General features: G+C 48.2%; 2 protein-coding genes across 2 annotated transcripts; one reads left to right on the top strand and one right to left on the bottom strand.

Annotated features, from left to right (window-relative positions):
* The first annotated feature begins 9,771 nt into the window (after positions 1 to 9,771).
* On the top strand, positions 9,772 to 14,494 carry LOC149325609 (uncharacterized). The gene is made up of 4 exons (XM_089563402.1): positions 9,772 to 10,130; positions 11,139 to 11,823; positions 12,571 to 12,773; positions 12,934 to 14,494. The coding sequence occupies exons 1-4, from the start codon at positions 9,934 to 9,936 to the stop codon at positions 13,409 to 13,411; spliced, it is 1,563 nt and encodes a 520-aa protein (XP_089419528.1). The 5' UTR covers positions 9,772 to 9,933; the 3' UTR covers positions 13,412 to 14,494.
* A 103-nt stretch (positions 14,495 to 14,597) lies between these two features.
* Positions 14,598 to 18,101, bottom strand: LOC149325608 (uncharacterized). The gene is made up of 2 exons (XM_089563403.1): positions 17,827 to 18,101; positions 14,598 to 17,144 (listed from the first exon to the last, which is right to left on the bottom strand). The coding sequence occupies exon 2, from the start codon at positions 16,101 to 16,103 to the stop codon at positions 15,471 to 15,473; it is 633 nt and encodes a 210-aa protein (XP_089419529.1). The 5' UTR covers positions 16,104 to 17,144; positions 17,827 to 18,101; the 3' UTR covers positions 14,598 to 15,470.
* Positions 18,102 to 23,147: the final 5,046 nt, after the last annotated feature.

Below are 23,147 nucleotides of genomic sequence, written 5' to 3'. Positions count from 1 at the left end.
ACGCACACACAATTTTTGGGGAATAAAAACGGATAGATTGTGGTCACAATTCAAGTTCGCGCACTTCAAAAGGACGTCCGCTCAGATCGCTCGCGCACCACACACTCTCGCTGCGCTTCTTGCCGCCGACGCTGATGAGTCGACGTGCCGCACTCGTGAAAACACAAAACATCACAAACGGCGTCCTGACGGCGCCGGGAAGAATAGAAGAGGGTAGGCAAGCGATGCCGTATGCATTCCGGACCGACGAACGCACCGAGCCAGAACCGAGGCCCTCGCTGGCAGCCTTGACGCCATAGGAAGCATAAGAGGGTTCTCACGCAGCTTCCACCCTCTCCGTTCGATGACGTTCTACGTCACACCTGCGGTTACTCAGGACGTTCTACGTCCGCCGCTTATGAACGTGGGTGGCACTGATGAACACTCTCAAGGTTAGGTTACTTGTAAACATAAATACCCCCGAAAGCAGAAGGTTTGACAGCCGTCGCCGTAGCTCAGAGGTAGAGCAGCGGACGCGAAATTCGGAGGTCGTGGGTTCGGATCCCACCGGCGGCACATGGTTGTTTTAAGCATGAAATGCTTTTAGCTCCCGTTGTCGGCAGTGTGGTGACGTCACGCCGAGACCGAGAGCTATCATCCGGGCACTGAAATCCACTCATCCGGGCACTGAATTCCAGTCATCCGGGCACTGAAATCCACTCATCCGGGCACTGAATTCCAGTCATCCAGGCTCTGAAACGAGAACATCCGGGCACCGTACGAGACTTAACGAGATTTAACGAGACTCTCTAAGCCCTCCTACGCGACCAGCATGCAAGCGCCGGTTGGTCTCCAAACGAGACAAAAAATAACTGCTGCCAGTGCCTTCTCAATGTTTATCAAGATATCAGTGGAGCTGTGGGTTTGATAATGCACGGAATTATAATTTCCGATTTCTAATAACGCGTGCAAAAAGCACATAAATGCCACGTTACACTTCGTTGTCATACGTGATCCGGGCAAGGGCGTCCACAGAATTTTTTGCAGGGGGGGGCCCCATTGGTTGTTGGCGCCGGAAGGGGGGGGGGGGGGCATGTTCGTAGCAAAAGGCACTATTTGCGGAGTAAATTTATTTATTTATATATAAATAAAAAATAAGTGAAATACACACATGAAAGAAAAATTACAAACAGCAAATTAAAGCGTGGCTAGGAGAGATACATTGGAGTTTATTAACGAAGAAACAATTAAAATTAATAAAAATGCAAAAAGATACTGTCACTTCGTGGAGAAGAGTGCTCAGTCTTGCTGCATACGGGTTCTCGACTCACCCGGATTGATGACCAGCACACAGCACAATATGTTCTCAAACACGCAACTACAGTCACTCAGTCAGTATTCCATGAACAGCAACTGTAGGCGCCTCGGATTTTTCTGGGCGAATTGCGTGATTACACGGGTGATAAATTCATTTCTGTGCTTCATTACACGTTCTCGGTGCACACTCATCACACACATTGATTGGAAAAACGGTTGAACGCGTAAGTTGAAAACAAAAGATGACTATATATACAACGAAAACTTGTTTACAAGATAAATGCACGCTCGCAACTTCATACACCTCGCTCCATCTTGCTCGCGCATCCGCACAGTCGAGCGACCGCACACACACTGCTCGCCGCTCGTCGTTTTCTCGTCCGCTGTCTTGGTTGTTCTCAGCTTCGTTGACAACCGGCTAATAAAAAATTACCGACGATTACGTTACTTCCTAATGCGAAATTTGAGCGCAGCAAATAAGCTGTTTCACCTTTTCGATAGATTGAGGCAAAGAAATCGAGCAACACATGTATGCGCTATCACAGATTTTTTTTTTTATTTTTCACACGTATTCCTTTAACAAAGACTCCACTAACAGTTCTTGACAGTCATGAAGGAAGCTTTGTGGTCGGAGAAATAGACTGATATATGTTCGACTTGGTACACCAATGCTTGATTCTCAAAGACGAGATCTATACAAGTGCCTCGCGAGGTTGTCACAGCCGTGGGACGCGTTACGAGCGAGAGGAACGGGATGTTCTCCCGCATAAGTGTTACGAAATTGCTGTTTGTCTTTATGTCAACATTAAAGTCCCCCACTACTAACATCGGTGTGGATCGATGGACGGTTAATGCGAGTTGCAGGAAGTGCACGACGTCTTTCGTGAGTGCGGTAGGGGCGAAGTAGGCAGCTACTACCAGCAAGCCGTTGGGCAACTTTGCGGCGCACAGTTCGCCAACTTCATGTGACGTGCCAAACATTTCGACTGGTATTGCAGAGAGACCTGTGCGCAAGTAGATAGCGACTCCCGCCGCTCTGTTGTGGTCTCTGCGAGCACCACAGCAGTATAGGAAATCTATGATTTCGAGAGGCTCTTCGGGATCCATCCAGGGTCTCCGGAGTGCGATACGAGCACGCTAGCCACTCCGTAATGCCAGCTGAATGGTTTGGAATGAACAAAGGCGCGTCTTGCTAATACGGCGTCTTCGTTAAGAATGTGGTTGTGAATGATGAATCAAGTGCTGCCAGCGAATGACGCGTCCATTGGCTGTCTGCGTGTGTTACTGATGTGTGGTTAACATGTTAAGCTTCGCCTGTAAGAGTGGAACGCGACAGCGTCTTGCAACGCTGCCAGGGAGTCCACAGAACGCCATCGCCAATTCGGCTGTACGCCTTGCTGGACGGTAAATTTATTTTTTTGAGGAAAGGAAATGTATCTCTCTCGCATATCTGGGTGGACACCTGCACCTCGCCGTAAGGGAAAGGGGGAAGATGGGAGTGAACGAAGACGCCGTATTAGCAAGACGCGCCTTTGTTCATTCCAAACCATTCAGGTGGCATTACGGAGTGGCTAGCGTGCTCGTATCGCACTCCGGAGACCCTGGTTCGATTCCCCAACTCGACCAATTTCGTTCTCGGTTTTATTGATTTATGCGGTCTAACTAGAAAGGTTAATTAGGCTATTTCATATTTATATTCTTGCATTTCTATCCATCGTGTTCTGTCATTAATCTGTCAATTGTTGGAACTGTCTAGGATGTTCGACACAACGTATATGAAACGAGCAATGTCTTACTGAGTGGGGAAGTGCGTGGTGGTGGAGGGAACGCGGCTTCGTACTTATCTGTTTTTTTCAGCAGCGTCTCCTTCCGCGGACGCTGTTGTCGCTGTGGCGCGCGTCTTTCTTTTCTTTTCTTCTGACCTCTTCATTCTCCTCTATATTAATTAGGCTAATTGGTTAATTAAGCAATTAACTAAACTCAGTCCAACTTAGTTGCAGCATCGCTATACGATCCCTTTGATTGGTTGCATGGTTACTAGCCAAAGTACAATTGGCCCCATTTGAAATTCGCGCACTGTGACGTCACGAGCATTTCGACCAATTGAAAAGCATGGCATTGGGGGCGGAGCTGGTTACGAGGCCGACGCCGACGCCGACGACGACGCGAAACCCAGGAACGGACGCCAAAGAGCTGCGCTCTAAAACACCGAAGCACGAACACAGAGGCGCGCGCACGTGCAAGGGCTTACTAGCCGCTATATCCCCGAATGCGCACTTTGGGGGTGAAAGGAACGCCGCGCGACTTCCGAGGGGAAGGGACACTCGCCACTCCGGTCGGAAAATTTGTTTTTGTGTTTTTTATGGGGTTCAGAGCCCCAAAACGACTCAGGCTATGAGGGACGGAGTAGTACAGAGTTCCGGATAATGTCGACCACCTGGGTGTCTTTACCATGCGCTGACATCGCACAGTACGTGGGCGCTATTGTGATTTGAGGCCCAGCCAGAGGTGACAGGCGAGCCAGGCAGGCGCCATCGGGCTGCGTTGACCAAAGGCGCTGGTTTTCGGAGAAGACGCAAGGAACGCTGGTGTGGGGGCGCCTCTGGAGACTGCGTCGCCGTGAACAAAAGCAACTGCTAATCCCCTTTGCCGAAGATTCTGAAAGCGGCGCCTCTACCGAACTGCGCTCTCCCGTGGATCGCAGGAGACAGTGAGCGGCGGCGGCGCCAACTCATCGCCCGCTTGGCTCTGAACAGCCCGACAAAGCGGGGGTGGACACGGCTGATTTGTCCTTCCCTCCGTGTCGCTATCTCTCTAGAGATCAAAGAAACAGACACCCATCTCAAGACGGCTCGAAACACATGCTCGCCGGTGCCGCTCCTTCAGCGGAGCTAACGATGGCGTGGTTTGAAAACGGGCGAACGGCGCGCGCCCGGACGCGGCATTTCGCAGATGTGACCCAAAGCGTGGAAGCGGGGCTGCTTTTACCCTTTTGGCTGAGCGCACCACCGCCCCTGGCGTGCGGCCATTACTCACGGTTCGAGTGAGTGATTTTCCAGGGGGGTGCAGCCGCCCCCCCTTGCCCCCCCCTCCGGACGCCCATGGATCCGGGGGATAAGCGCTGCGTTCAAAGTGCAAGGCATCGCACCGAACGGGTGGTGGCGTTCCTCCCTTCCTTTACGGGGCGGTTCGGGTGTCCACCGAGATGGCAGAGAATTACTGCGCCATTTCCTTTCCTCAAAAAACCTTGCGTTCAAATGGCAAGGCATCGCGCTGAACGGGTGGTGGCGTTCCTCCCTTCCTGTACGGTGCGGTTCGGGTGTCCACCGAGATGACATTAGGCCCGTAAACATTTCATGCTTACTCTACTCTCGTTTACGGGAGAGGCAGAGATTTTTTTCTTCTGCTTTTCTAATCAATTAGCTTTAAGCGATAACATATTCAGTAATTTTCTAAATTGATCAACACCACAAAATAAATAAATTAGTTAAAAAAAATAAATTACCGACGATTACGTTACTTCCTAATGCGAAATTTGAGCGCAGCAAATAAGCTGTTTCACCTTTTCGATAGATTGAGGCAAAGAAATCGAGCAACACATGTATGCGCTATCACAGTTTTTTTTTATTTTTCACACGTATTCCTTTAACAAAGATTCCACTAACAGTTCTTGATGATGATGAAAACTTTATTTGTAACAAGGGAGTTTTGGACACGTCGGTCCTTGGGCCCCCGCACGGCCCCACTGCACTCAAACGTTCATGTCCCGGAGGCTCATGACGCTGGCAGCCCGGCCGGTGGCGATGGCTTGCTTGGCCGGGTCCTCGGAGCGCAGTAGGGTCTCCCAAGCCTCCCATGAGGTAAGGTGCTCCAGGCCCCGCGGGGGAGGATCCGCCGGGCAGAGGAAAAGAATATGGTCGAGGGTGGCTTTGGGGTGGTGGCAGAGGGTACAGGAAGGGTTCGTGTGTACTGGGTGATATCGCGAGCGTATATAAGGGGAGGGCAAAGTGCGTGTTTGGAGCCGCCTCCAAAGTGTCTGATGGTAATTGTCGAGGGAAGGATGAGGTGGGGGGTAGAGCCGACGCTCGGCTTTGTAGGCCTGCGTCATTTCACTGAATGAGTGCATGCGCTCCCGCGAGAACCCCAGGTCGGAGGCCGCCGGTGCCCGGTTGAGAGAAGCTCGGGCTAAAGCGTTGGCGGCCTCGTTTCCGGGATTCCCGGAGTGGGCAGGCACCCATATCAGCTCCACATGGCGGGGCGGGTGCGCGGCGAGGGAGTCCAGTATGCGAAATGCAGGGACGTGAACTCTCCCGCGAGCAAAATTTAGTATGGCAGTTTTGGAATCTGACAGTATATATCGCGCCTCCGTACGGGTGATGGCCAGGGCAATGGCGGCCTCTTCGGCCTCCTCCGAAGTGGCAGTAGGGGTTATGTGAAGTGTGGCAATGGGTTGGAGGGAGGGGTTCGTGATGGCGACAACCGCGTCCTCGCAGACACAATACATACGTCTCGCGAGAACCACCACCGGGAGACACATCCTACACACCCTCGGTATACGCCTACCAGTTACCGATCCCACACAGCTCCAGGTCCCCCGCCTCATTCACCGCGATTTATTTATTAAACCTCCCCCCAAAAACATGCATCCCACCTACGACGAACCCCGCCGCAGAGCTCGCGCACGGGCACTCCACAAATACTATGGCACGGAACCGTATGCCGTTTGGGTGGATGCCGCATGCACAGTTCTTGACAGTCATGAAGGAAGCTTTGTGGTCGGAGAAATAGACTGATATATGTTCGACTTGGTACAGCAATGCTTGATTCTCGAAGACGAGATCTATACAAGTGCCTCGCGAGGTTGTCACAGCCGTGGGACGCGTTACGAGCGAGAGGAACGGGATGTTCTCCCGCATAAGTGTTAGGAAATTGGTGTTTGTCTTTATGTCAACATTAAAGTCCCCCACTACTAACATCGGTGTGGATCGATGGACGGTTAATGCGAGTTGCAGGAAGTGCACGACGTCTTTCGTGAGTGCGGTAGGGGCGAAGTAGGCAGCTACTACCAGCAAGCCGTTGGGCAACTTTGCGGCGCACAGTTCGCCAACTTCATGTGACGTGCCACATTTCGACTGGTATTGCAGAGAGACCTGTGCGCAAGTAGATAGCGACTCCCGCCGCTCTGTTGTGGTCTCTGCGAGCACCACAGCAGTATAGGAAATCTATGATTTCGAGAGGCTCTTCGGGATCCATCCAGGTTTCAGCAAAGCAAAGTACAGAGGAATGGCGCAGAATGTGATCGTGCATGGTGTACGTCCTTGGCATGTGCGGCAAGGGAGCGTACGTTAAGAATGTGGTTGTGAATGATGAATCAAGTGCTGCCAGCGAATGACGCGTCCATTGGCTGTCTGCGTGTGTTACTGATGTGTGGTTAACATGTTAAGCTTCGCCTGTAAGAGTGGAACGCGACAGCGTCTTGCAACGCTGCCAGGGAGTCCACAGAACGCCATCGCCAATTCGGCTGTACGCCTTGCTGGACGGTAAATTTATTTTTTGAGGAAAGGCAATGTATCTCTCTCGCATATCTGGGTGGACACCTGCACCTCGCCGTAAGGGAAAGGGGGAAGATGGGAGTGAACGAAGACGCCGTATTAGCAGCTAGACGCGCCTTTGTTCACTCCAAACCATTCAGCTGGCATTACGGAGTGGCTAGCGTGCTCGTATCGCACTCCGGAGACCCTGGTTCGATTCCCCAACTCGACCAATTTCGTTCTCGGTTTTATTGATTTATGCGGTCTAACTAGAAAGGTTAATTAGGCTATTTCATATTTATATTATTGTATTTCTATCCATCGTGTTCTGTCATTAACCTGTCAATTGTTGGAACTGTCTAGGATGTTCGACACAATGTATATGAAACGAGCAACGTCTTACTGAGTGGGGAAGTGCGTGGTGGTGGAGGGAACGCGGCTTCGTACTTATGTTTTTTTTTCAGCAGCGTCTGCTTCCGCGGACGCTGTTGTCGCTGCGGCGCGCGTCTTTCTTTTCTTTTTTTCTGACCTCTTCATTCTCCTCTATATTAATTAGGCTAATTGATTAATTAAGCAATTAACTAAACTCAGTCCAACTTAGTTGCAGCATCACTATACGATCCCTTTGATTGGTTGCATGGTTACTAGCCAAAGTACAATTGGAATTCGCGCACTGTGACGTCACGAGCATTTCGACCAATTGAAAAGCGTGACATTGGGGGCGGAGCTGGTTACGAGGCCGACGCCGACGACGACGCGAAACCCAGGAACGGACGCCAAAGAGCTGCGCTCTAAAAAAAAATCCCCTGTGCCCCTTGGTTTCTGTGGCTGTTGGCTTCTGTCATAATTATAACGAGCCCCTCATTCTCCTTCCCTTAATTGTTTGCTATATTGAGCTAATGTATGCTACTCGTGCCTGAATGTGCAGTGTTGCTTGTGTGATGCATGTGTGTCTGTTGGCTTTGATTTCTATAAAAGCATGTTAATTTCAATTGTGTAGAAAAATGTTGGTACTAGGCACAGTGTCTCCTTGCAGTCCTCATATATCAGTTTTCCGTTTGCACATTTTAATATGTTAAGTTGTAGAAATATTCATCCAAGATCCTAGAGCATATTATTCAAACATTTAGCTACCTTTCTCAATGAACGTAGCATATTTTGTGAATATTTTCTGGGTCAAATAACTGCCTGGCCTAATGGGTCCAATTGGCTAGTCCAGTTGGATCCAATTGGAAGCAATGGGAATGTCCATTTAGTTCCAATTGGAATGTCCAATTGGTTTCAATGGTTTTTTTTTGACTGGGACTCCTTAGCCGATGCTCCACCTCCATCGAAGTCCGCCATGTTCTTACTCAGGTCAGGCATCACATGATAGCTGCAGGTGTTGCCGCGCTCGGAGTTCCTGATGGATGGACGAAGCCGGTCCTTTTCACGCATTGCGCTCAGCAGCTCCGTCACAGTAACGCTCTCGCTCGCCCTAGCGCCATCCTGGGCGTCGATGGTGTCCACGATCCTTCTCCAGGTGTATCGCTCATGATTCGCTCTGCGCACACGCCCAAGTCACTGAATTCGCACTCGCAGTCTTCTGCGGTTTTTGTTGGCTTTGATCCCACTTCTGATTTGTTAGCGATGACCGAAAAACGGAAGGGGAGCGAGTAAGAACACTCCACGCACACACAATTTTTGGGGAATAAAAACGGATAGATTGTGGTCACAATTCAAGTTCGTGCACTTCAAAAGGACGTCCGCTCAGATCGCTCGCGCACCACACACTCTCGCTGCGCTTCTTGCCGCCGACGCTGATGAGTCGACGCGCCGCACTCGCGAAAACACAAAACATCACAAACGGCGTCCTGACGGCGCCGGGAAGAATAGAAGAGGGTAGGCAAGCGATGCCGTATGCATTCCGGCACATTCACGTGAGCGCCACTCGAGGCAGCGGTATGCACTCTGGACCGACCGGCGCACCGAGCCAGATTCACGTGAGCCCCTTGAGTCGAGGGGACGACTGCCGCCGTCTCGACGGGAGTAGGCGCCGATGAGAAATTGCGTCGTACGATCGCTTACATGCTGGTGGTAACTTGGATGTCCGTCAGAATCTTTTGAGCCACCTCGGGGTTCTGCGTGCCACAGACGATAATGTTTTGTTCCCATGGTAATCGCATTCATATGCTATCTGCCGATGAGTTGCGAAATGGCAGCGCCGAGCTCACCGTGCTGAAATGCTGTCTTGAGGGCGACCGTCCTGCGTGACCTCAGCACGATCACGTAATCGTTTGTTTGTTTGTTTGATCATTTTATTTTGACAGAACTGGTTACAATACAAGACCGAATAACACACATTGGCATAAAGCACTGCCAAGGTGGACGAGGCAAAAGGCGTTTAATGCACGCCTGACGAGGCCTCGTCTCCGGAATATTGCATCAGGATATATACAAGTGGCCGGTCGCGCCAAGAACAAGAAAGAATAAGGAGGCAGCAAAACTGTGCAGTTACAAAACAATCAGAAAGATGCTGTACAAGACGCCATTATTAGAAACATCAATCACTGAGCAGGCAGTTGTGCAAAGTTGAGTTGTGCAAAGGCACAACTCAAGATACAATAGAATACCATACATAAAAAAAACAGTTAAGAAAAAACAAATCAAACAAATTAAAACAGCATACATCAAAACAGCGTAGTTATGTTTTATCTAGTAAAAAAGTTTTAACTTGTCTCTTAAAACTATTTACTGAGTTGGAGTTACAGACTATTTGAACAATTTCCTGAAACATGTTTAAAAGTGCAGGGATTTGAAAGTTAACCGACTGCTTCCCATAAGATGTTCTGGTCAGGTTTGAGGTAAACAATACATTTCTCAACTCGTAGCCACAGTGAGCGCGTTCATATGTTGCGAAAAAGCCTGGTTGATCACGTTTGATTTCGTTGTATAGACCCTTTGCGAAACCCCGTAAATTTTCTCACCAAGTCTGGCAACCTTACCACGCCGCCATGGTGAAGGATCGCCCTACGCTAGCAAGCCACCGCTCCTACGTCGTTCCGATGGTTCTGCTGTGCGCGTGCTTGAGCTGCAATCGTTTTTAATCGCATCCAAGTGAACACATATGGCGAGAAACGTAGTCTTTCCCATCACAGGATGGGAAAACGACCTCAGCGTTGTGCCGCCTTTGAACGAGATGAGGCTGACTGCATTTTATTCGAGCTGGTCAGCCACAGAACGCTGCTTGGACCGAAGTTACAACTTCAGCGCCGAGTCTTATGTGATCGCCTCGTCCTTGCAGACAAACAGTTCTAAAATAAGGTGAGTATATGCCTGTGAGTGTCTAGAACAGTGTTCATGACTAGCTGACGATGTATTTCCTAAGTTATTCGCTTTCTTCCGGCACAAGAAGCCTGCGTTCCGCTGATGGGAGGGGAGGGGGGGCACGTAATCGTGCCATCGCCTGAGCATGCAAATGAACTGAGCTCGTCAAAACTTGTTCCTGAAAAGTTCCTCGCTGCCATTGAAGTGTCTTTCCACTGTTAAAAGCGCCCACTCGTTTCTGACGCGCTTCATGTAGCCATCGAGAGCGACGCGTTGGCAGCGCTTCTTGCGCCGTAGTACATGCGTAGGTTTTGTTTATGGGGAAATTTGACCACCCAAAGCGACTCAGGCTATGAGGGACGCCTTCGTAAAGGGCTTCGGATAACTTCGACCACCTAGGGTTCTTTAACGTGCACTGACATCGCACAGCACACGTAGTACCTCTATCATTTCGCCTCCATCGAAACGGGGCCGCCACGGTCGGGTTCGAACGCGGGTACTAGTGTACGGATACTTGGGACGGCGGTCATGCATATGCACGCCACTGCCATCGCAGCAACAAGTGTAGCCGATTCCAAAAGCTATTTGTTTACACTTCGCGGTAAAATGGACGGCGAGTCTGCATGACAGCCAGCTGTGGTAGATTGGCATTTTGATGTTTCATGAAGAGTGCTGCGAGATTCACTGCAGCATTTCTCAAGAAATGCACTCCCAGCTGGCTTCCTTTGAATGTACTCTGTGCTTATTAGACCTTGAAACGCGATTTAGAAAGGAGAAACCAGCGTCGCCTCGATGTATTTAGTTTCTGTCTTCATGTCAACACTTCTGAGATAATCACAGCGCTTTAACACTGTTGTAGTAGAATAACAAACTCCTTTGGTAAGTGCCAGGTACCCAAGTGAATGCAGGTGTCATTCCTGGCATGTTGCAGCATACTGTAAGCTTGTATGTGTAGTCTGACGAGAAAATTTCTTGCACTAATTCGCCAAACGTTTGCATTTTCAGAGACGGGCTGCTTTTCATCAAAGCATCATGCTATAGAAGCAAAAAAAAGAACTCATCACCCTACAGTATAATTGCTGCCGTCAGCCAGAATGGAGAAATTGTTGATGGTAGCTGTGAATGCCCAGCAGGGAAGCTAGCGTGCAATCATTTGATGGGAATGTTGCGAACAGTAGCTCTACTACAAAGCAAAGGGTTTACCGAGGCTCCACAAGAGTTATCAGCAACAGATTTGCCTCAACAGTGGAGGGTGCCACGAGGTTCCAACATCCAAGGGTGCTCTATTCAGACTGTTGATTGGCGGAGCGTGAGGAAAGGTGGTGTTAGCGTTGCCAAGATTGCAAAACCAAAAGAGCGGAGGCGCTGCCCCCGCACTGTGGAACAGCAAGAAGCGGCCAAAGAGGAGTTCGCTAGATCACTGCTCCGGCTGAATCCAGAAGATGAATTCGCCCAAGCACTACTGCTGACACCCAACCAACCATCCAAAGAAACAAAATATGGTCCTGCACCTGCATCGTCACCACTGGCATACCAGCAGGCCCTCCATCCACATGGCTTCACAGTTCATACAGCTGGAATTTCTGCTGTGCATTCAGGGGTCCCAAGTGCCATTCCCGACCTGAACTTCTTTCAGAATGCCAGTGCTTGGACCGTGCCTTCTCACCAGAAGGGAAACAGGATCCTCGAGGTATGCTCAGATGCATTGTTATCACAGCAGCATCACAAAAGCTAAATATGATTAGTCTGAAAAGTGAAAGATGAGCCAGTGAAATCGATAATTTAAGAGCATCACTGCGTTGCTGCGACAAAAGTATATTTCAGATTTTGTGGTTGTTTCTTAGCCTTTACGTACTTGTGCATTTAAATGTATACCTCAACAATGTGGCATTGCAAAATAGAATGGCTAACAAAAAGTAAGGCCACATGGTACTGTGTTGACTTTCCTTTTCTGTCTTTTTCACTGTTGTGAGGGCCCAAGCTATAATCAGTTATCCTGATTTTGATCCTATAAAATTATGATGCATTCTTGTGAATAACAAGTCGAACTGCAACTAGCACTTTATCCTCTTTACTTTCTACAAGTATCTATGTGTGCTGCTGATTTGCATTGAAGTGCCCTTTGCTAACTGTCCAAAATTCACTGTAGCTGTTCTTACCTCTGTGCTGCTTGAGAAAGCTACTCATGTTGAAAACCTAAATTTTGCTTCTTGGTGAAGTGATGAAAGCAATGAAATTCAGAGCTGCCTCCTCTTTTCTGTTTCTCTCAGTGGGGAGAGGCAGTGATTTTTTAGAGAGGTCAGCTTGATTGGAATTGGACTGGGGCAAAGAAGGCTGGCTGGTTATTTTGTTTATTTTCGTAATGTTCTGTGCTTCTGTGGAACATGTGTAGCAGGGCAATAATTCTATTTATGTCCCCCCTTTGTACAATTTGTAGGAGATCTGCACCACGACTAGTTTGTCGGCTCAGCTTGAAAGAGATACGAGGCAGCAGTCCAAGAGCACAACATGGCAAAAGCAGCGAGGCCTCCGGTTGACTGCTTCGAACTTTGGTGTTGTACTGTCAAGACAACAGTGGACTACAAAAGGCTTGGAATCCATTACTGCGAGCAGGGACCTCTCCAGAGTTCCCGCCATAAAGTAAGTTAATGCCAGCTGTGTAAAGAACATTTATTTTGTTATCTACCTCATGGTATGTACATCAAGTTCTGCAGTATCGAGCTCCTCCGTGAGACTACATGCTTTCCAGTGTGTGCCATGTAAACTTAAATGATTGCCCAGTATTCTGTGTTACTCGCAGGTATGGAATCACCAATGAGGCAGCCGCAGCCAAGCGGTACGAAGAAGTCCTGAGATCTGCGGGACGTGATGCAACTGTCAGCTCTTGTGGACTGTTCGTCAATCCCGCCTTTCCGTGGCTTGGTGCCTCACCGGATAGAATAGTATTCGATCCGATTGAAGGCACCTATGGTGTCGTTGAAATCAAGTGCCCATACTCGCTACGAGACACCAAGGGCAAGGAGCTTGCTAGGCATGAATTTTGCTCTGAGCTGAGTGATAGGGGTCCCATGTTGAAGAGGGACCACATTTACTATGCTCAGATAAGCGGACAAATGGGTGTAGCAGGTCTGAACTGGGGAGACTTCGTTGTTTTCAGCAAGGATTTCATTCTGGTGGAAAGGATTAGGCTGGACGAAAGTGAATGGCAAGCAATGTGGGTAAAGCTGCGAGACTTTTACTTTTCAACATTGCTTCCTTATTTGGAAAGTAGTCTGTGAGGTAGCCTTGTACCTTGACCAGCCGATGCCCAAAACATTTATTAGCCGCAGAATTGGACAATATTTTATGTGCATTATTACTGTGGCATCAGAAAAATGTTATCGTTAAAACTTATCAGCCTAGTCATATCCACTGCAGACAAAACACCTCTTCCATTTGCCTGCAATTATTAAGGCAAAAGCCTTACTGGTAGGGGTGTGCGAATATTGAATTCCTCGAATATGAACCAACTTTGAATAGGCAGAAAAAATGCCTTCGAATCGAATGTTTGCTTGATGAGAAGAAAAAAAAATGGAAAAATAAGCTAACATTGTTCTTCTTTATTTCAGAATTGCACAAGGCATTTGCAAACAAAATTAAACTAAAATTGCACAGACATGTATACCCTTTGACTGGCAAGCATGTGATCCCGCCCTGCCTAAATTAGTCATACTAAAAAAATGAACAATGTAAGTTGACACAAGACTGCTGCAGGAATTCGGCTAATTCATCCGGGTTTGCAGTCTCTTCAGGATTGCAATGAGTCTGCTGTATTCGATTGCTGCCGAACAACTGAACACTTTTTAATATTCGGTAATGTTCGAATATTCGCGTAATCTTGATGTATTGAGTAATCTCCAAATATTGATTTCTTGAATTGAATACCAACCGAGCTAAAATATTCTCTTCAAAATTTCGAACATTCGCACACCCCTGCTTAAGCCTTACACATGAGCAGTTTGAAGTCTCTCTGCTGAATTTTTTTTCTGTACCAGCTGTGGCCGCCTTATCCCTGCAACTTCCTAATCTCATCTGCCACCCTGTTACATTTGCCTTCTCTTCGAGTTCATGCTGTTATGTGACCTTTGCACTACATGTTCAATCCATATGCTATTTCTTCCCGATATCAGTTAGGGTATCAAACTTGCCCTCATTGCCAAATTCCATCTTCCTATCTCTCAAAGTACTGTTGTTTCTATACATGCCTTGTTAGTACGTTTTTCTCGATATTGGTTCTCAAATTCAGAAAAGCCATGTACAAAGCTGTTGTCATATAGAGATGAATGGATGAGCGTTCAAAATAAAAATACCATTTTTTTTAATGCCTGAAAGCTGCCTCAACTGAAAAAGTTCAGGCGTCAAATTTCACAGGTTATAGATATGCAGTATCGTGGCTGTGCAATGTTTTGTTGTCGTGGTGGCATGCCTCTGTTTCCGCAATTTGGCAGATAAACAGCATTTAGAACATTTGTAGTAGTAGTAGTGGCTTTATTTATGCATTTAATATGGAAGGCCAAAGAATTTTTGCTACCCCGGCATCTGCTATCGCGGCTGGAAGCACCTGAGCTGGGGCAGCGGAAATAAAGGATAGCAGGCAGTGTGTGGAAGTGAAAAGAAAGAGGGGAGGGGATAGTAGAAAGGATAGGGGAAGGGGTACACTGTCAATAAATCTATTTACATATATACATGATAAATATAAATATATATACAAGTCGCACATGCGTGAACATCTGGTAGGTCACAGTACAATCACGCGCACGACGCAAAGCACAAAAACAGCTAGAGTGGGGGCATCCAGCTGTTCATCGTCCCGAGGTAGCACACGCGGAGCGTTCGGTCACTGCAGGTCACTACCTGGCGGAGAACAGGCGGGACGTCAAGCTCGAGGAATTCACAGAGGCTCACCATTGCTCGCTCACGGGTGCGCGCACTGCCCTGCGGCCACAATAGCGTTGAAAGAGCGTCTGGGAGAATGCCCAGCGCCCTGTAGGCCGCAAGCATGTCGCGACGGGCATCAGCAAACACAGTGCAGCGAAGGAGCAAGTGTTCTAGAGTTTCTGCCTCACCGCATCCGAAACACACTGCACATCTAGAACATTTGTGCTGTGCTGTCCTCATTTTCTGTCATGCATTTTTCTAATTAGCTCTTAAAGCAGAGGGCTCTGGAGGAACCTACACACGCATAGTAGGGTTGAAGTGCAACAAAGTAGAATGTGAATGCACGAGGCAGACTTGCCATACACGTGGGGATAATATTTTATGTGCAAACATCACAAAATAGTGAAACAAGAGTAGCATTCAATCTTCAGCATCACCATACTGTCGCAGAAGTGGTCCTTGAAGGTTGCTCATAATTGCACAGACAGTCCACATCTGATTGGCTAATGGAGCCAGTGAAATTGGCAAGGGTCGATCAAAAATGTGATAACTTTTGATACGCTGAATCCTCTCGACATGAATGCGAAGTGCAGCAATTTCTTGGGTCTTCCCGACTTCTTCTGCAGTGAACTGGTTACCCCGCAAAAAGGGTGGCAAGTTGAGCTTTACGCCGACTTCCTGCAAAAGGTCTTCGATTCGGAAACCCTTGTCGGCCATGACTATGTCGCCTTTGTCGAATTCCAAGTCCAGGAAGCCACTCTTAATCACACACTCTCTGTCTGACGTGCAGCCAGTGAACAGCTCAGAGACAAAGGTTACAAACCCATTAGGAGACACTCCAATAAGCCCCTTGAATGTGTGTGTGGATTTGTAGTGAGAATACAGCTCGGACTGTGTCACAAACGATGTCGGCACATTGCAACGTATCTCAGTCGCATCAAGCAACACACGTGTGGCAGCATGCCTTTCAAATGCCTCTGGCATGCTTCGGTTGATGGCTTCTCGTGATTGCCATATTGGTAATCGTGCGAGCTGCAGGTACATAAAGTCCATCCATGCAGAAAAGATACGCGACACTGTGCTAACTGAGATGTTGAATAGATGCCCCAGATGCTTGTGAAAAAGATTAAGTCTTAGTTTTACGAGCACAAGAAATAGCTCGTTTTGTACAGTCAACTTTCGTGGTCGGCCACAGTAGTCATCTGACTGATGGGTTCTATCTCGTCATTTCATATTTTCCCCTTTTTCTCCAGGGTTCAATAGCTTAAGGAGAGTGTTGAAGCAGTCGTAGTTTGGTAGTCCGGTGTAGAACTGGAAGTCATCATCTCGCTCTTCAAATTTTTCAACTCCAAAGGACATAGCATCCTGTCTGAGTTGTTCTATTTTTTTTTGCGAGCTTATCAGCTCATTTCGAACAAGGTTTAGCTCCTGTGTTTTCAACTGGAGCTTTAGCTCGGAGTCTTGTAGCTTGTTTTCAAGACTTATGCAACTGATTTTGCATGCTTCAAGCTCTGCTTGCAGACTGGCCTCTCTTTCCTTGCTTGCTGCAAGCTGTGCTTGCAGTTCTTGAAATGCAGTAATGTTTATGGGTATAACTTCCTGCAGTGGGCTTGTGCTTGGTAGTTCTTTAGGTGGAGTGCCATTTTCATTGTCGGAATTTTCCTGTGCATGATTTAAAGCAATGTTTGGGAGACAAACTTCTTGCAGTGGGCTCCTGCTCTGCCGCTCTGTAGAATTCACACTGGGATATGCAGCCAATGGTGACACATCATTCTCATTGTGGACATTATCTTGTGCATCATTCTGCTTTGCAGCCTTTCGCTGCCGCTTGGCAGGATGTGGGCACCCGGTACGTTGTCTTGGCGGTTTCCTTGATGTTTTCGGTTTACTGAATGGAAAGACAGATGGCACGGCTGTCTGATGCAGTAACCGCAAACCACTGGCCACACTTACCCAAAAGTCTGAATCAGTGAAATGTTTTGAGCACACTTTAGTTGCCTTCGACACCTTGAAGAGTATCCCTTCATCTCTCTTGATGGCCACTAACCACCTTTTCTTCATTCCTTCATCTGCAGGAAATCTGTGGAATGAAACCTGCAAATAAAAGGCTCAGTTGAGAATGTGCACTTGTCTTTTCATCAACACAAAGTACAACACTTGCAAGCCACCGCACACTGCAAATTTCTGAAGACCAAATTAAAGAACCAGTGTCAGCCAAACACCTTTCACACATCACACTAGTCTTAAAGGAATTTGTAGCAGGAGATAGTCTGCTGTAAAGCACGCCGGCGTAAGACGCCGTACTTAGATCGTCGGGAGATCTGTGCCGCGGACCGGTACTCCGCAGATCGCACACATCTAGCTAGGGTCACGCGTTCTTGCAAAAACAGCGCAAGATCGACGGAAAAGAACACGAAGGTCAGGGGACGATCGAGCACTCGTTCCGTGTCCTCGTCCGTCGTAGTTCTCCCTGTTTTACAAGAATGCGTAGCCTATGGTGTTTCGTTTAACCTAAAGGATGCAGGTGTAGACTCCATAAACGTTGTGAGCGAAGAACAAATCGCAGAAGTAAATCGTGTCACCTGGATGACGCGCGCGTCTTGCCGTTCGGCGCTTAGTTTGTATAGAACGCGGCTTTCTGCCGATTGAAACTGGAAACTCTGTGAAATGCCGCAATACATACGGAGGTTCTGTAAAGCTGTCTAATAGAGCGCGCATGCTACGCTTTAAACCGACAAGCATCAACGCTACAAAGACACGCATGTAGTACACGTACCTTTCGTCCGTCCTTGTCGACATAACCGCATTGATTACACATCGGAACGCAGCAGTGAGTTGGCATGTTGAATCACATTCGTGGCAGAGATTTGACACACGTTATTAAAGCATCGACGGACCTGTTGCGGCAAAAAATAACAATTTAAACGCAACTATAAAGCAGGTCACTGAGCATCGACAGATAGACGATCCGAACACCTATCCTTCACCATGGCGGACGGTGCACAGTGGTGCCAGACTGTGGTACAATGTTGCCTGAAGTTTTGCAAAGGGTCTATATTCTGAGTGCTAGTACTTGGCGAAATACGTTAGTAAATGTAAGAATCTTGTTTTCATAGAAAAAACCTTGAGTATGTTCACGTGCTGATAAGTTTTCAATAAATCGAATCGCTTTCTTCTGCATGATATGAAGCCGTTCAAGATTGCCCTTTGAAGTCGTGCCCCATACCAATACGCAGCAGTGTAGTCGGGAGTAGATCATTGCATAGTACAACTGTCGCTTGAACCACGTGGGTAATATGTACCTGAATTTGTTTAGGATACCTAAGGTTTTCGATATATTGGTGCAGATGCTATATCGATGTGTGGTGTCCAGTTAAGGTTTTCGTGAAAGATCACGCCTAGAAATTTCTGCTTGCTTACTTGCGTTATCACTTTTTTCTGAAATTCTAGCTTTAGATAACAATCTGCTGCCTTATTTTTGGGTCGAAATATCATGTAGTTTGTTTTTTCTGTGTTCAGGACTAGCTGATTATGATATAACCAGACAGACAATTGTTCAAGCCATGCATTTGCTTCTGTTAATATGCTGGTTAAGTCGGTTCCTTGGAAAAAAATATTTGCGTCATCAGCGTATAAGATAATATCAGGAGTTCGAGGGATACATACAATGTCATTAATATAGAGAAGAAATTTAAAGGGGACCTAAGATAGATCCCTGCGGGACACCATACTGTATCAGTTTAGACGTTGATGTGAAGCTATTGATTTTTACAAACTGGTAACGGTTTGTAAAATCGTCAGGGTTCATCCTGACCGTTGGCTTAGGCGTCCACTTGGAGACTGGTGAAAATGTCTTTTGTGCACATTTAGAAGACGGAGCGCGAGCGTCTCTTGTTGCTGAGTTGTCAAGAGGAGTTTTGGGCATTGCAGCTCCTCGTGCGTTCTGCCGGCGGCGGCGCCGGCTCTCAACGACTTTAAAAAGGGCAGCTTGCTGCGCCGAAATGGTGGATGGGCCATCCTCTGGCTGGCTTGCAGGGACAGACGACCACGACAGAGTCGTGGGGTCGTATCCGCGTTGTTCAGGCAGCGTCTCCGCAGCCAGCGGCGGGGGAGCCGGAGCGACCGCTACGTGGTGATGCGGAGGGTTGCTCGAAGTGGCCGAAAATTGGGCGTACCTGGGTCAGATCGGTGTCTCCAGGATCCTGCTGACTTCACAGATGCAGACGCACAGGTTTGATGGGTGTTACATCAGATTGCCGCGGTTCCAGCTCGAAAATCGACGGTGACCGATCGTGCCACGCGTCCGATCGCTCCGCGCTCAAATGCGGCAGTCAAAACCTAATGGAAATTTGCTGTACAACGTTACTGCAGGTTCGCTTAAACATCGCGACAGACTTTCATGCGACCCGCCGCGGTGGCTCAGCGCTCGATCGGCTGCTGGCTCGAAAGACGCGCGGGTTGGATCCCGGCCGCGGCGGCTGAATTTCGATGGAGGCGAAATTCTAGAGGCCCATGTACTGTGCGATGACAGTGCACGTTAAAGAACCCCAGGTGGTCGAAATTTCCGGAGCCCTTCACTACGGCGTCCCTCACAGCCTGAGTCGCTTTGGGATGTTAAACCCCATGGTAGACTTTCATTCATCATCATCGCACACTGCAGGACTATAGTGAACTATATGCAGGACAAACGCCTCTCCCATATCTTTTCAAGTGGCCCTGTCCTGTGCCAGTCGTGGCCACCTTATCTCTGGCAACTTCTTAATCTCATATTCGCCCATCTAACTTTCTGCTGCCCCCTGCTAAACTTGCCTCTTGGAGTATCCAGTCCATTACCCTTGAAATACCCAAGACACGTAATTTTAGTTAGGTATTTTCTACTCTTAAATGATGCATTAGACATTAGAATATATGTATCACAATATGGGATTCGACTAGTTTCACATGCCAGCGAAAATGCTAGCGAATCCTGTTGCCGCGGCGGAAAAACCTGTTTTGAGTCGTCGCTGCGACGAGCGGCGAGGTTTCAACAAGTTGGAAATTTTAGCTGCGACGCGCCGCTCAATCGCTCAGTCGCTTGCATGTGAACCGGCCTTAGACTGCTAAATAATTTATAACATTTTTTTTCCCCATGCTGTTTCGGCTTCATCGACCGAACGATGGCTGTAATGTGTAGTCACGTGAAGAAGGAAAAAAAAACTGCAATATAACTGCTGATACATTGCTTGTTGTAATTCCAGCTCTTGAAACAGGCTGGTTTAAGTGTGGTAGTGAATTACAACAAACATATTAGCGTTTATATTTCACTTTTTCATGCCTCACTTGACCTAAAATCCAATTGCACGTCGTTCGGTTGACGAAACCGAAACAGCATTTAACGGTCGTAGATGAACTTCACGGGGTGATCAACTGAATTATTCATGTGTTAGATATTAACATATGATTTGAAAGCAGAATTATCTCGAATGATCGTACCCAGGTCGAGCCGATTCTGTGTTGTTCCAGACTGTTGTGGTTACTTTAATAGAATAATGGAATTGAGTGGGCGAGTTGGTTTTCCATCTTGACAGTGAAAGCGCTCAAAAGGACAAGGACGACAGAAAAGGAAAGACATACAAAGCGCTCTGTATGTCTTTCCTTTTCTGTCGTCCTTGTCCTTTTGAGCGCTTTCACTGTCAAGGTGGTTACTTTACTCGCCATATCGAGAATTTGTTGTCTGTTCGACGACCGCCGAGCACATTTGTTGCTACGCCGCCGCCAAGTCATTCAGCTCTTTGTGGGTGCAAGTCAGCACAGATAAAAAGTTTCGTTTCAAAGCCCTTTTCGCTGCCGTCACCACATCATGACGCCTGTTGGAGGTGCTGGGCGGCCGTCCATGTACTGGAAACCTCCCCCGCAAGCCATGACGCCAGCCCTCTGCGCCTCACATCGGAGGATGCGTCACTATAGTTCACCGGCCCAGCTCCAAAGGTTGCAATCTGAGTTTGGGACCCTGACGAACCGCACCCCACCCTACAGCGAAAATATGCTGTTACGTCCACCATGACCTTGCCACGGATGTCGATTCCGATCGTCTTGCAGTAGCCACGGGTGCTGCCAACTTTCAATGGCTCACCAGGTGAAGACCCCGGAGAATGGTTGAACCAATTTGAGCACGAGGCATTGTTCAGCAGTTGGAATAATGCGACAAAAATCAGATACGTATTTATCTCAATAGAGGGCTCATCAGGTATATGGTATGAAAACCACAAATGTTCCTTAACGACATAGGTCCTATTCAAGGAGGAATTACTGAAGGCAATCATGAGCGTTGCGAGGAAAGAAAGAGCAGAACGACTCCTCGAGTGCAGGACCCAGCTCCCGAGTGAGTCCAATGAATGAAGTGCCTCTTTCGTCGTGTCCACCCCGAGATGACAGAGGAGAAGACAGTTTCTAATCTGCGACATCAAGAAACAATTCTTTGCTGGCCTTGTCCATCAGCTGCCAAAAACTGTTGAGGAATTCACGCAAGAAACCTCAACAATCGAAAAGAACCCCGATGTCCATACTCGGTAGTACAACTGACCAGCTCAAGTCTGTGAAATTCGTGCGTACATGATGACAACCACCAGTGACAACTTGTGGGAAGTTATCCATGAATTTGTCCGCAAGGAGCTACGATGACTGCTGCCATCTTCCCCACAGCCTTGGGGCTGTGGGGAAGATGACTCTCATGGACTGACTCTGCACTGACTCTCATGGATGTGGTACGTGAAGAAGTGCAACAGGCACAGGCCACACGACCCCAGGCCATGACTTATGCTGCCACGGTGTGCAGCCAAAGGTGTCCTGCTACTCTGCACCAGGAGCCCTATCCATTGCCCCAAGAATCCCACTTGCCCACCCACCCAACCAGCACCGCCCTCTCTGCTTCCATTGTGGCAAACTCGATCACATTCTTCGGCACTGCCCCTACAGAGGAATGAGCCTATGCAGCGTTTCCACTGATGTCCCACGACCCCAATTCGGCCAACGACCACAGGAAATCGACGAGTACTTCTGCTGAGAGGATTACGTGCCGTCTGTTCTGCTCACTATCGCTGTCCACATTACGTTTTGCGGCGCTGGGACGCAGCAGCTCTTCGCAGAAGGTTTCCCAGCCCCTCAGGAGGGGAAACTAAAGAAAGCAACCTTTGGAGGTGAGGTTGCTCACCAGCGAAACGACGAAGATCCTCCACAGGCCATGCCACACGAAGACGGCACTCTCACTACGCCGACACTGCACACAAACATGAGTTTGACCACGACGCGACCGGACTTCAAAATGACGAATGACGCTGCCACATAGAAAAGCCCCGAGGACACTCCCTAACCACGATTCACATACCTGACGAAGCCGTGACCCGACGCTGAGGACGATGTACAATACAAGAGCCACGACATCTGACTTAGAAGTGGCTTTCGACAGCCGGAAGGTTACCATTCTAGTCAACACAGGAGCTGATTATTCGGTGATGCATAGAACATTCGCTGCGCAATTGAGGAAAGTCACGACCGCCTGGGATGACCCACAAATTCGCACTGCAGGACCTATCCTGTGACTTTCGTAGTGCTACAGAAATGTTCCGTGAAGTGACCTTGGGCATGAATTTCCTTAAACAGCATCAAGCGATCATCAGCATTCGATCCAAGCTCATCACACTTTCGACGAACAAGGCCATCCCTTCGAAGACAACATGTTGCCGTGAGTATCCTGGATGAATTAACAAGTGAGTGTCCCCCCACTCCGAACAGGCGTCATAAGTCGCTGTAGGTGCCGCGGATACCAATAACAGACGCTCTTATCGAGGGGAACACAAGGTTGCTTCTAGAACAAGGAATTGTCATCGCAGATTTATGCACTGGCCGAGCACTTCAGCGAAGAATGCCGGCATGTTAACAGAGGAATGACGATTGCTTTCTTCGGTGAACTATCCGACATGCGCGATGCCTCACTGATCGAGTCCAAGAAGATATACCCAAGCAAGATCAAAAGCACGTCTTCGACATAATCCCAGCCTCGCCCCTCAACAGACAAGACAGCATTTGCAATCTGCTTCAAAGCTACAGTGAATGCTTCTT

Source organism: Amblyomma mixtum, chromosome 10 (assembly GCF_055824585.1).
Source record: "Amblyomma mixtum isolate Tamu chromosome 10, ASM5582458v1, whole genome shotgun sequence".
Classification (NCBI taxonomy): domain Eukaryota; kingdom Metazoa; phylum Arthropoda; class Arachnida; order Ixodida; family Ixodidae; genus Amblyomma; species Amblyomma mixtum.
Note: the sequence above shows the minus strand (reverse complement) of the source record. Positions and strands in the feature narration are given on the sequence as shown.

Bases quoted from the DNA above. Each gene is read 5' to 3' on its own strand.
- LOC149325608 (XM_089563403.1), bottom strand. From the start codon at position 16,103: ATGGACTTTATGTACCTGCAGCTCGCACGATTACCAATATGGCAATCA.
- LOC149325609 (XM_089563402.1), top strand. From the start codon at position 9,934: ATGGCGAGAAACGTAGTCTTTCCCATCACAGGATGGGAAAACGACCTC. The intron at 10,131-11,138 runs GTGAGTATATGC...TTGCATTTTCAG, and splicing joins ACAAACAGTTCTAAAATAAG to AGACGGGCTGCTTTTCATCA. The intron at 12,774-12,933 runs GTAAGTTAATGC...TGTTACTCGCAG, and splicing joins TCCAGAGTTCCCGCCATAAA to GTATGGAATCACCAATGAGG.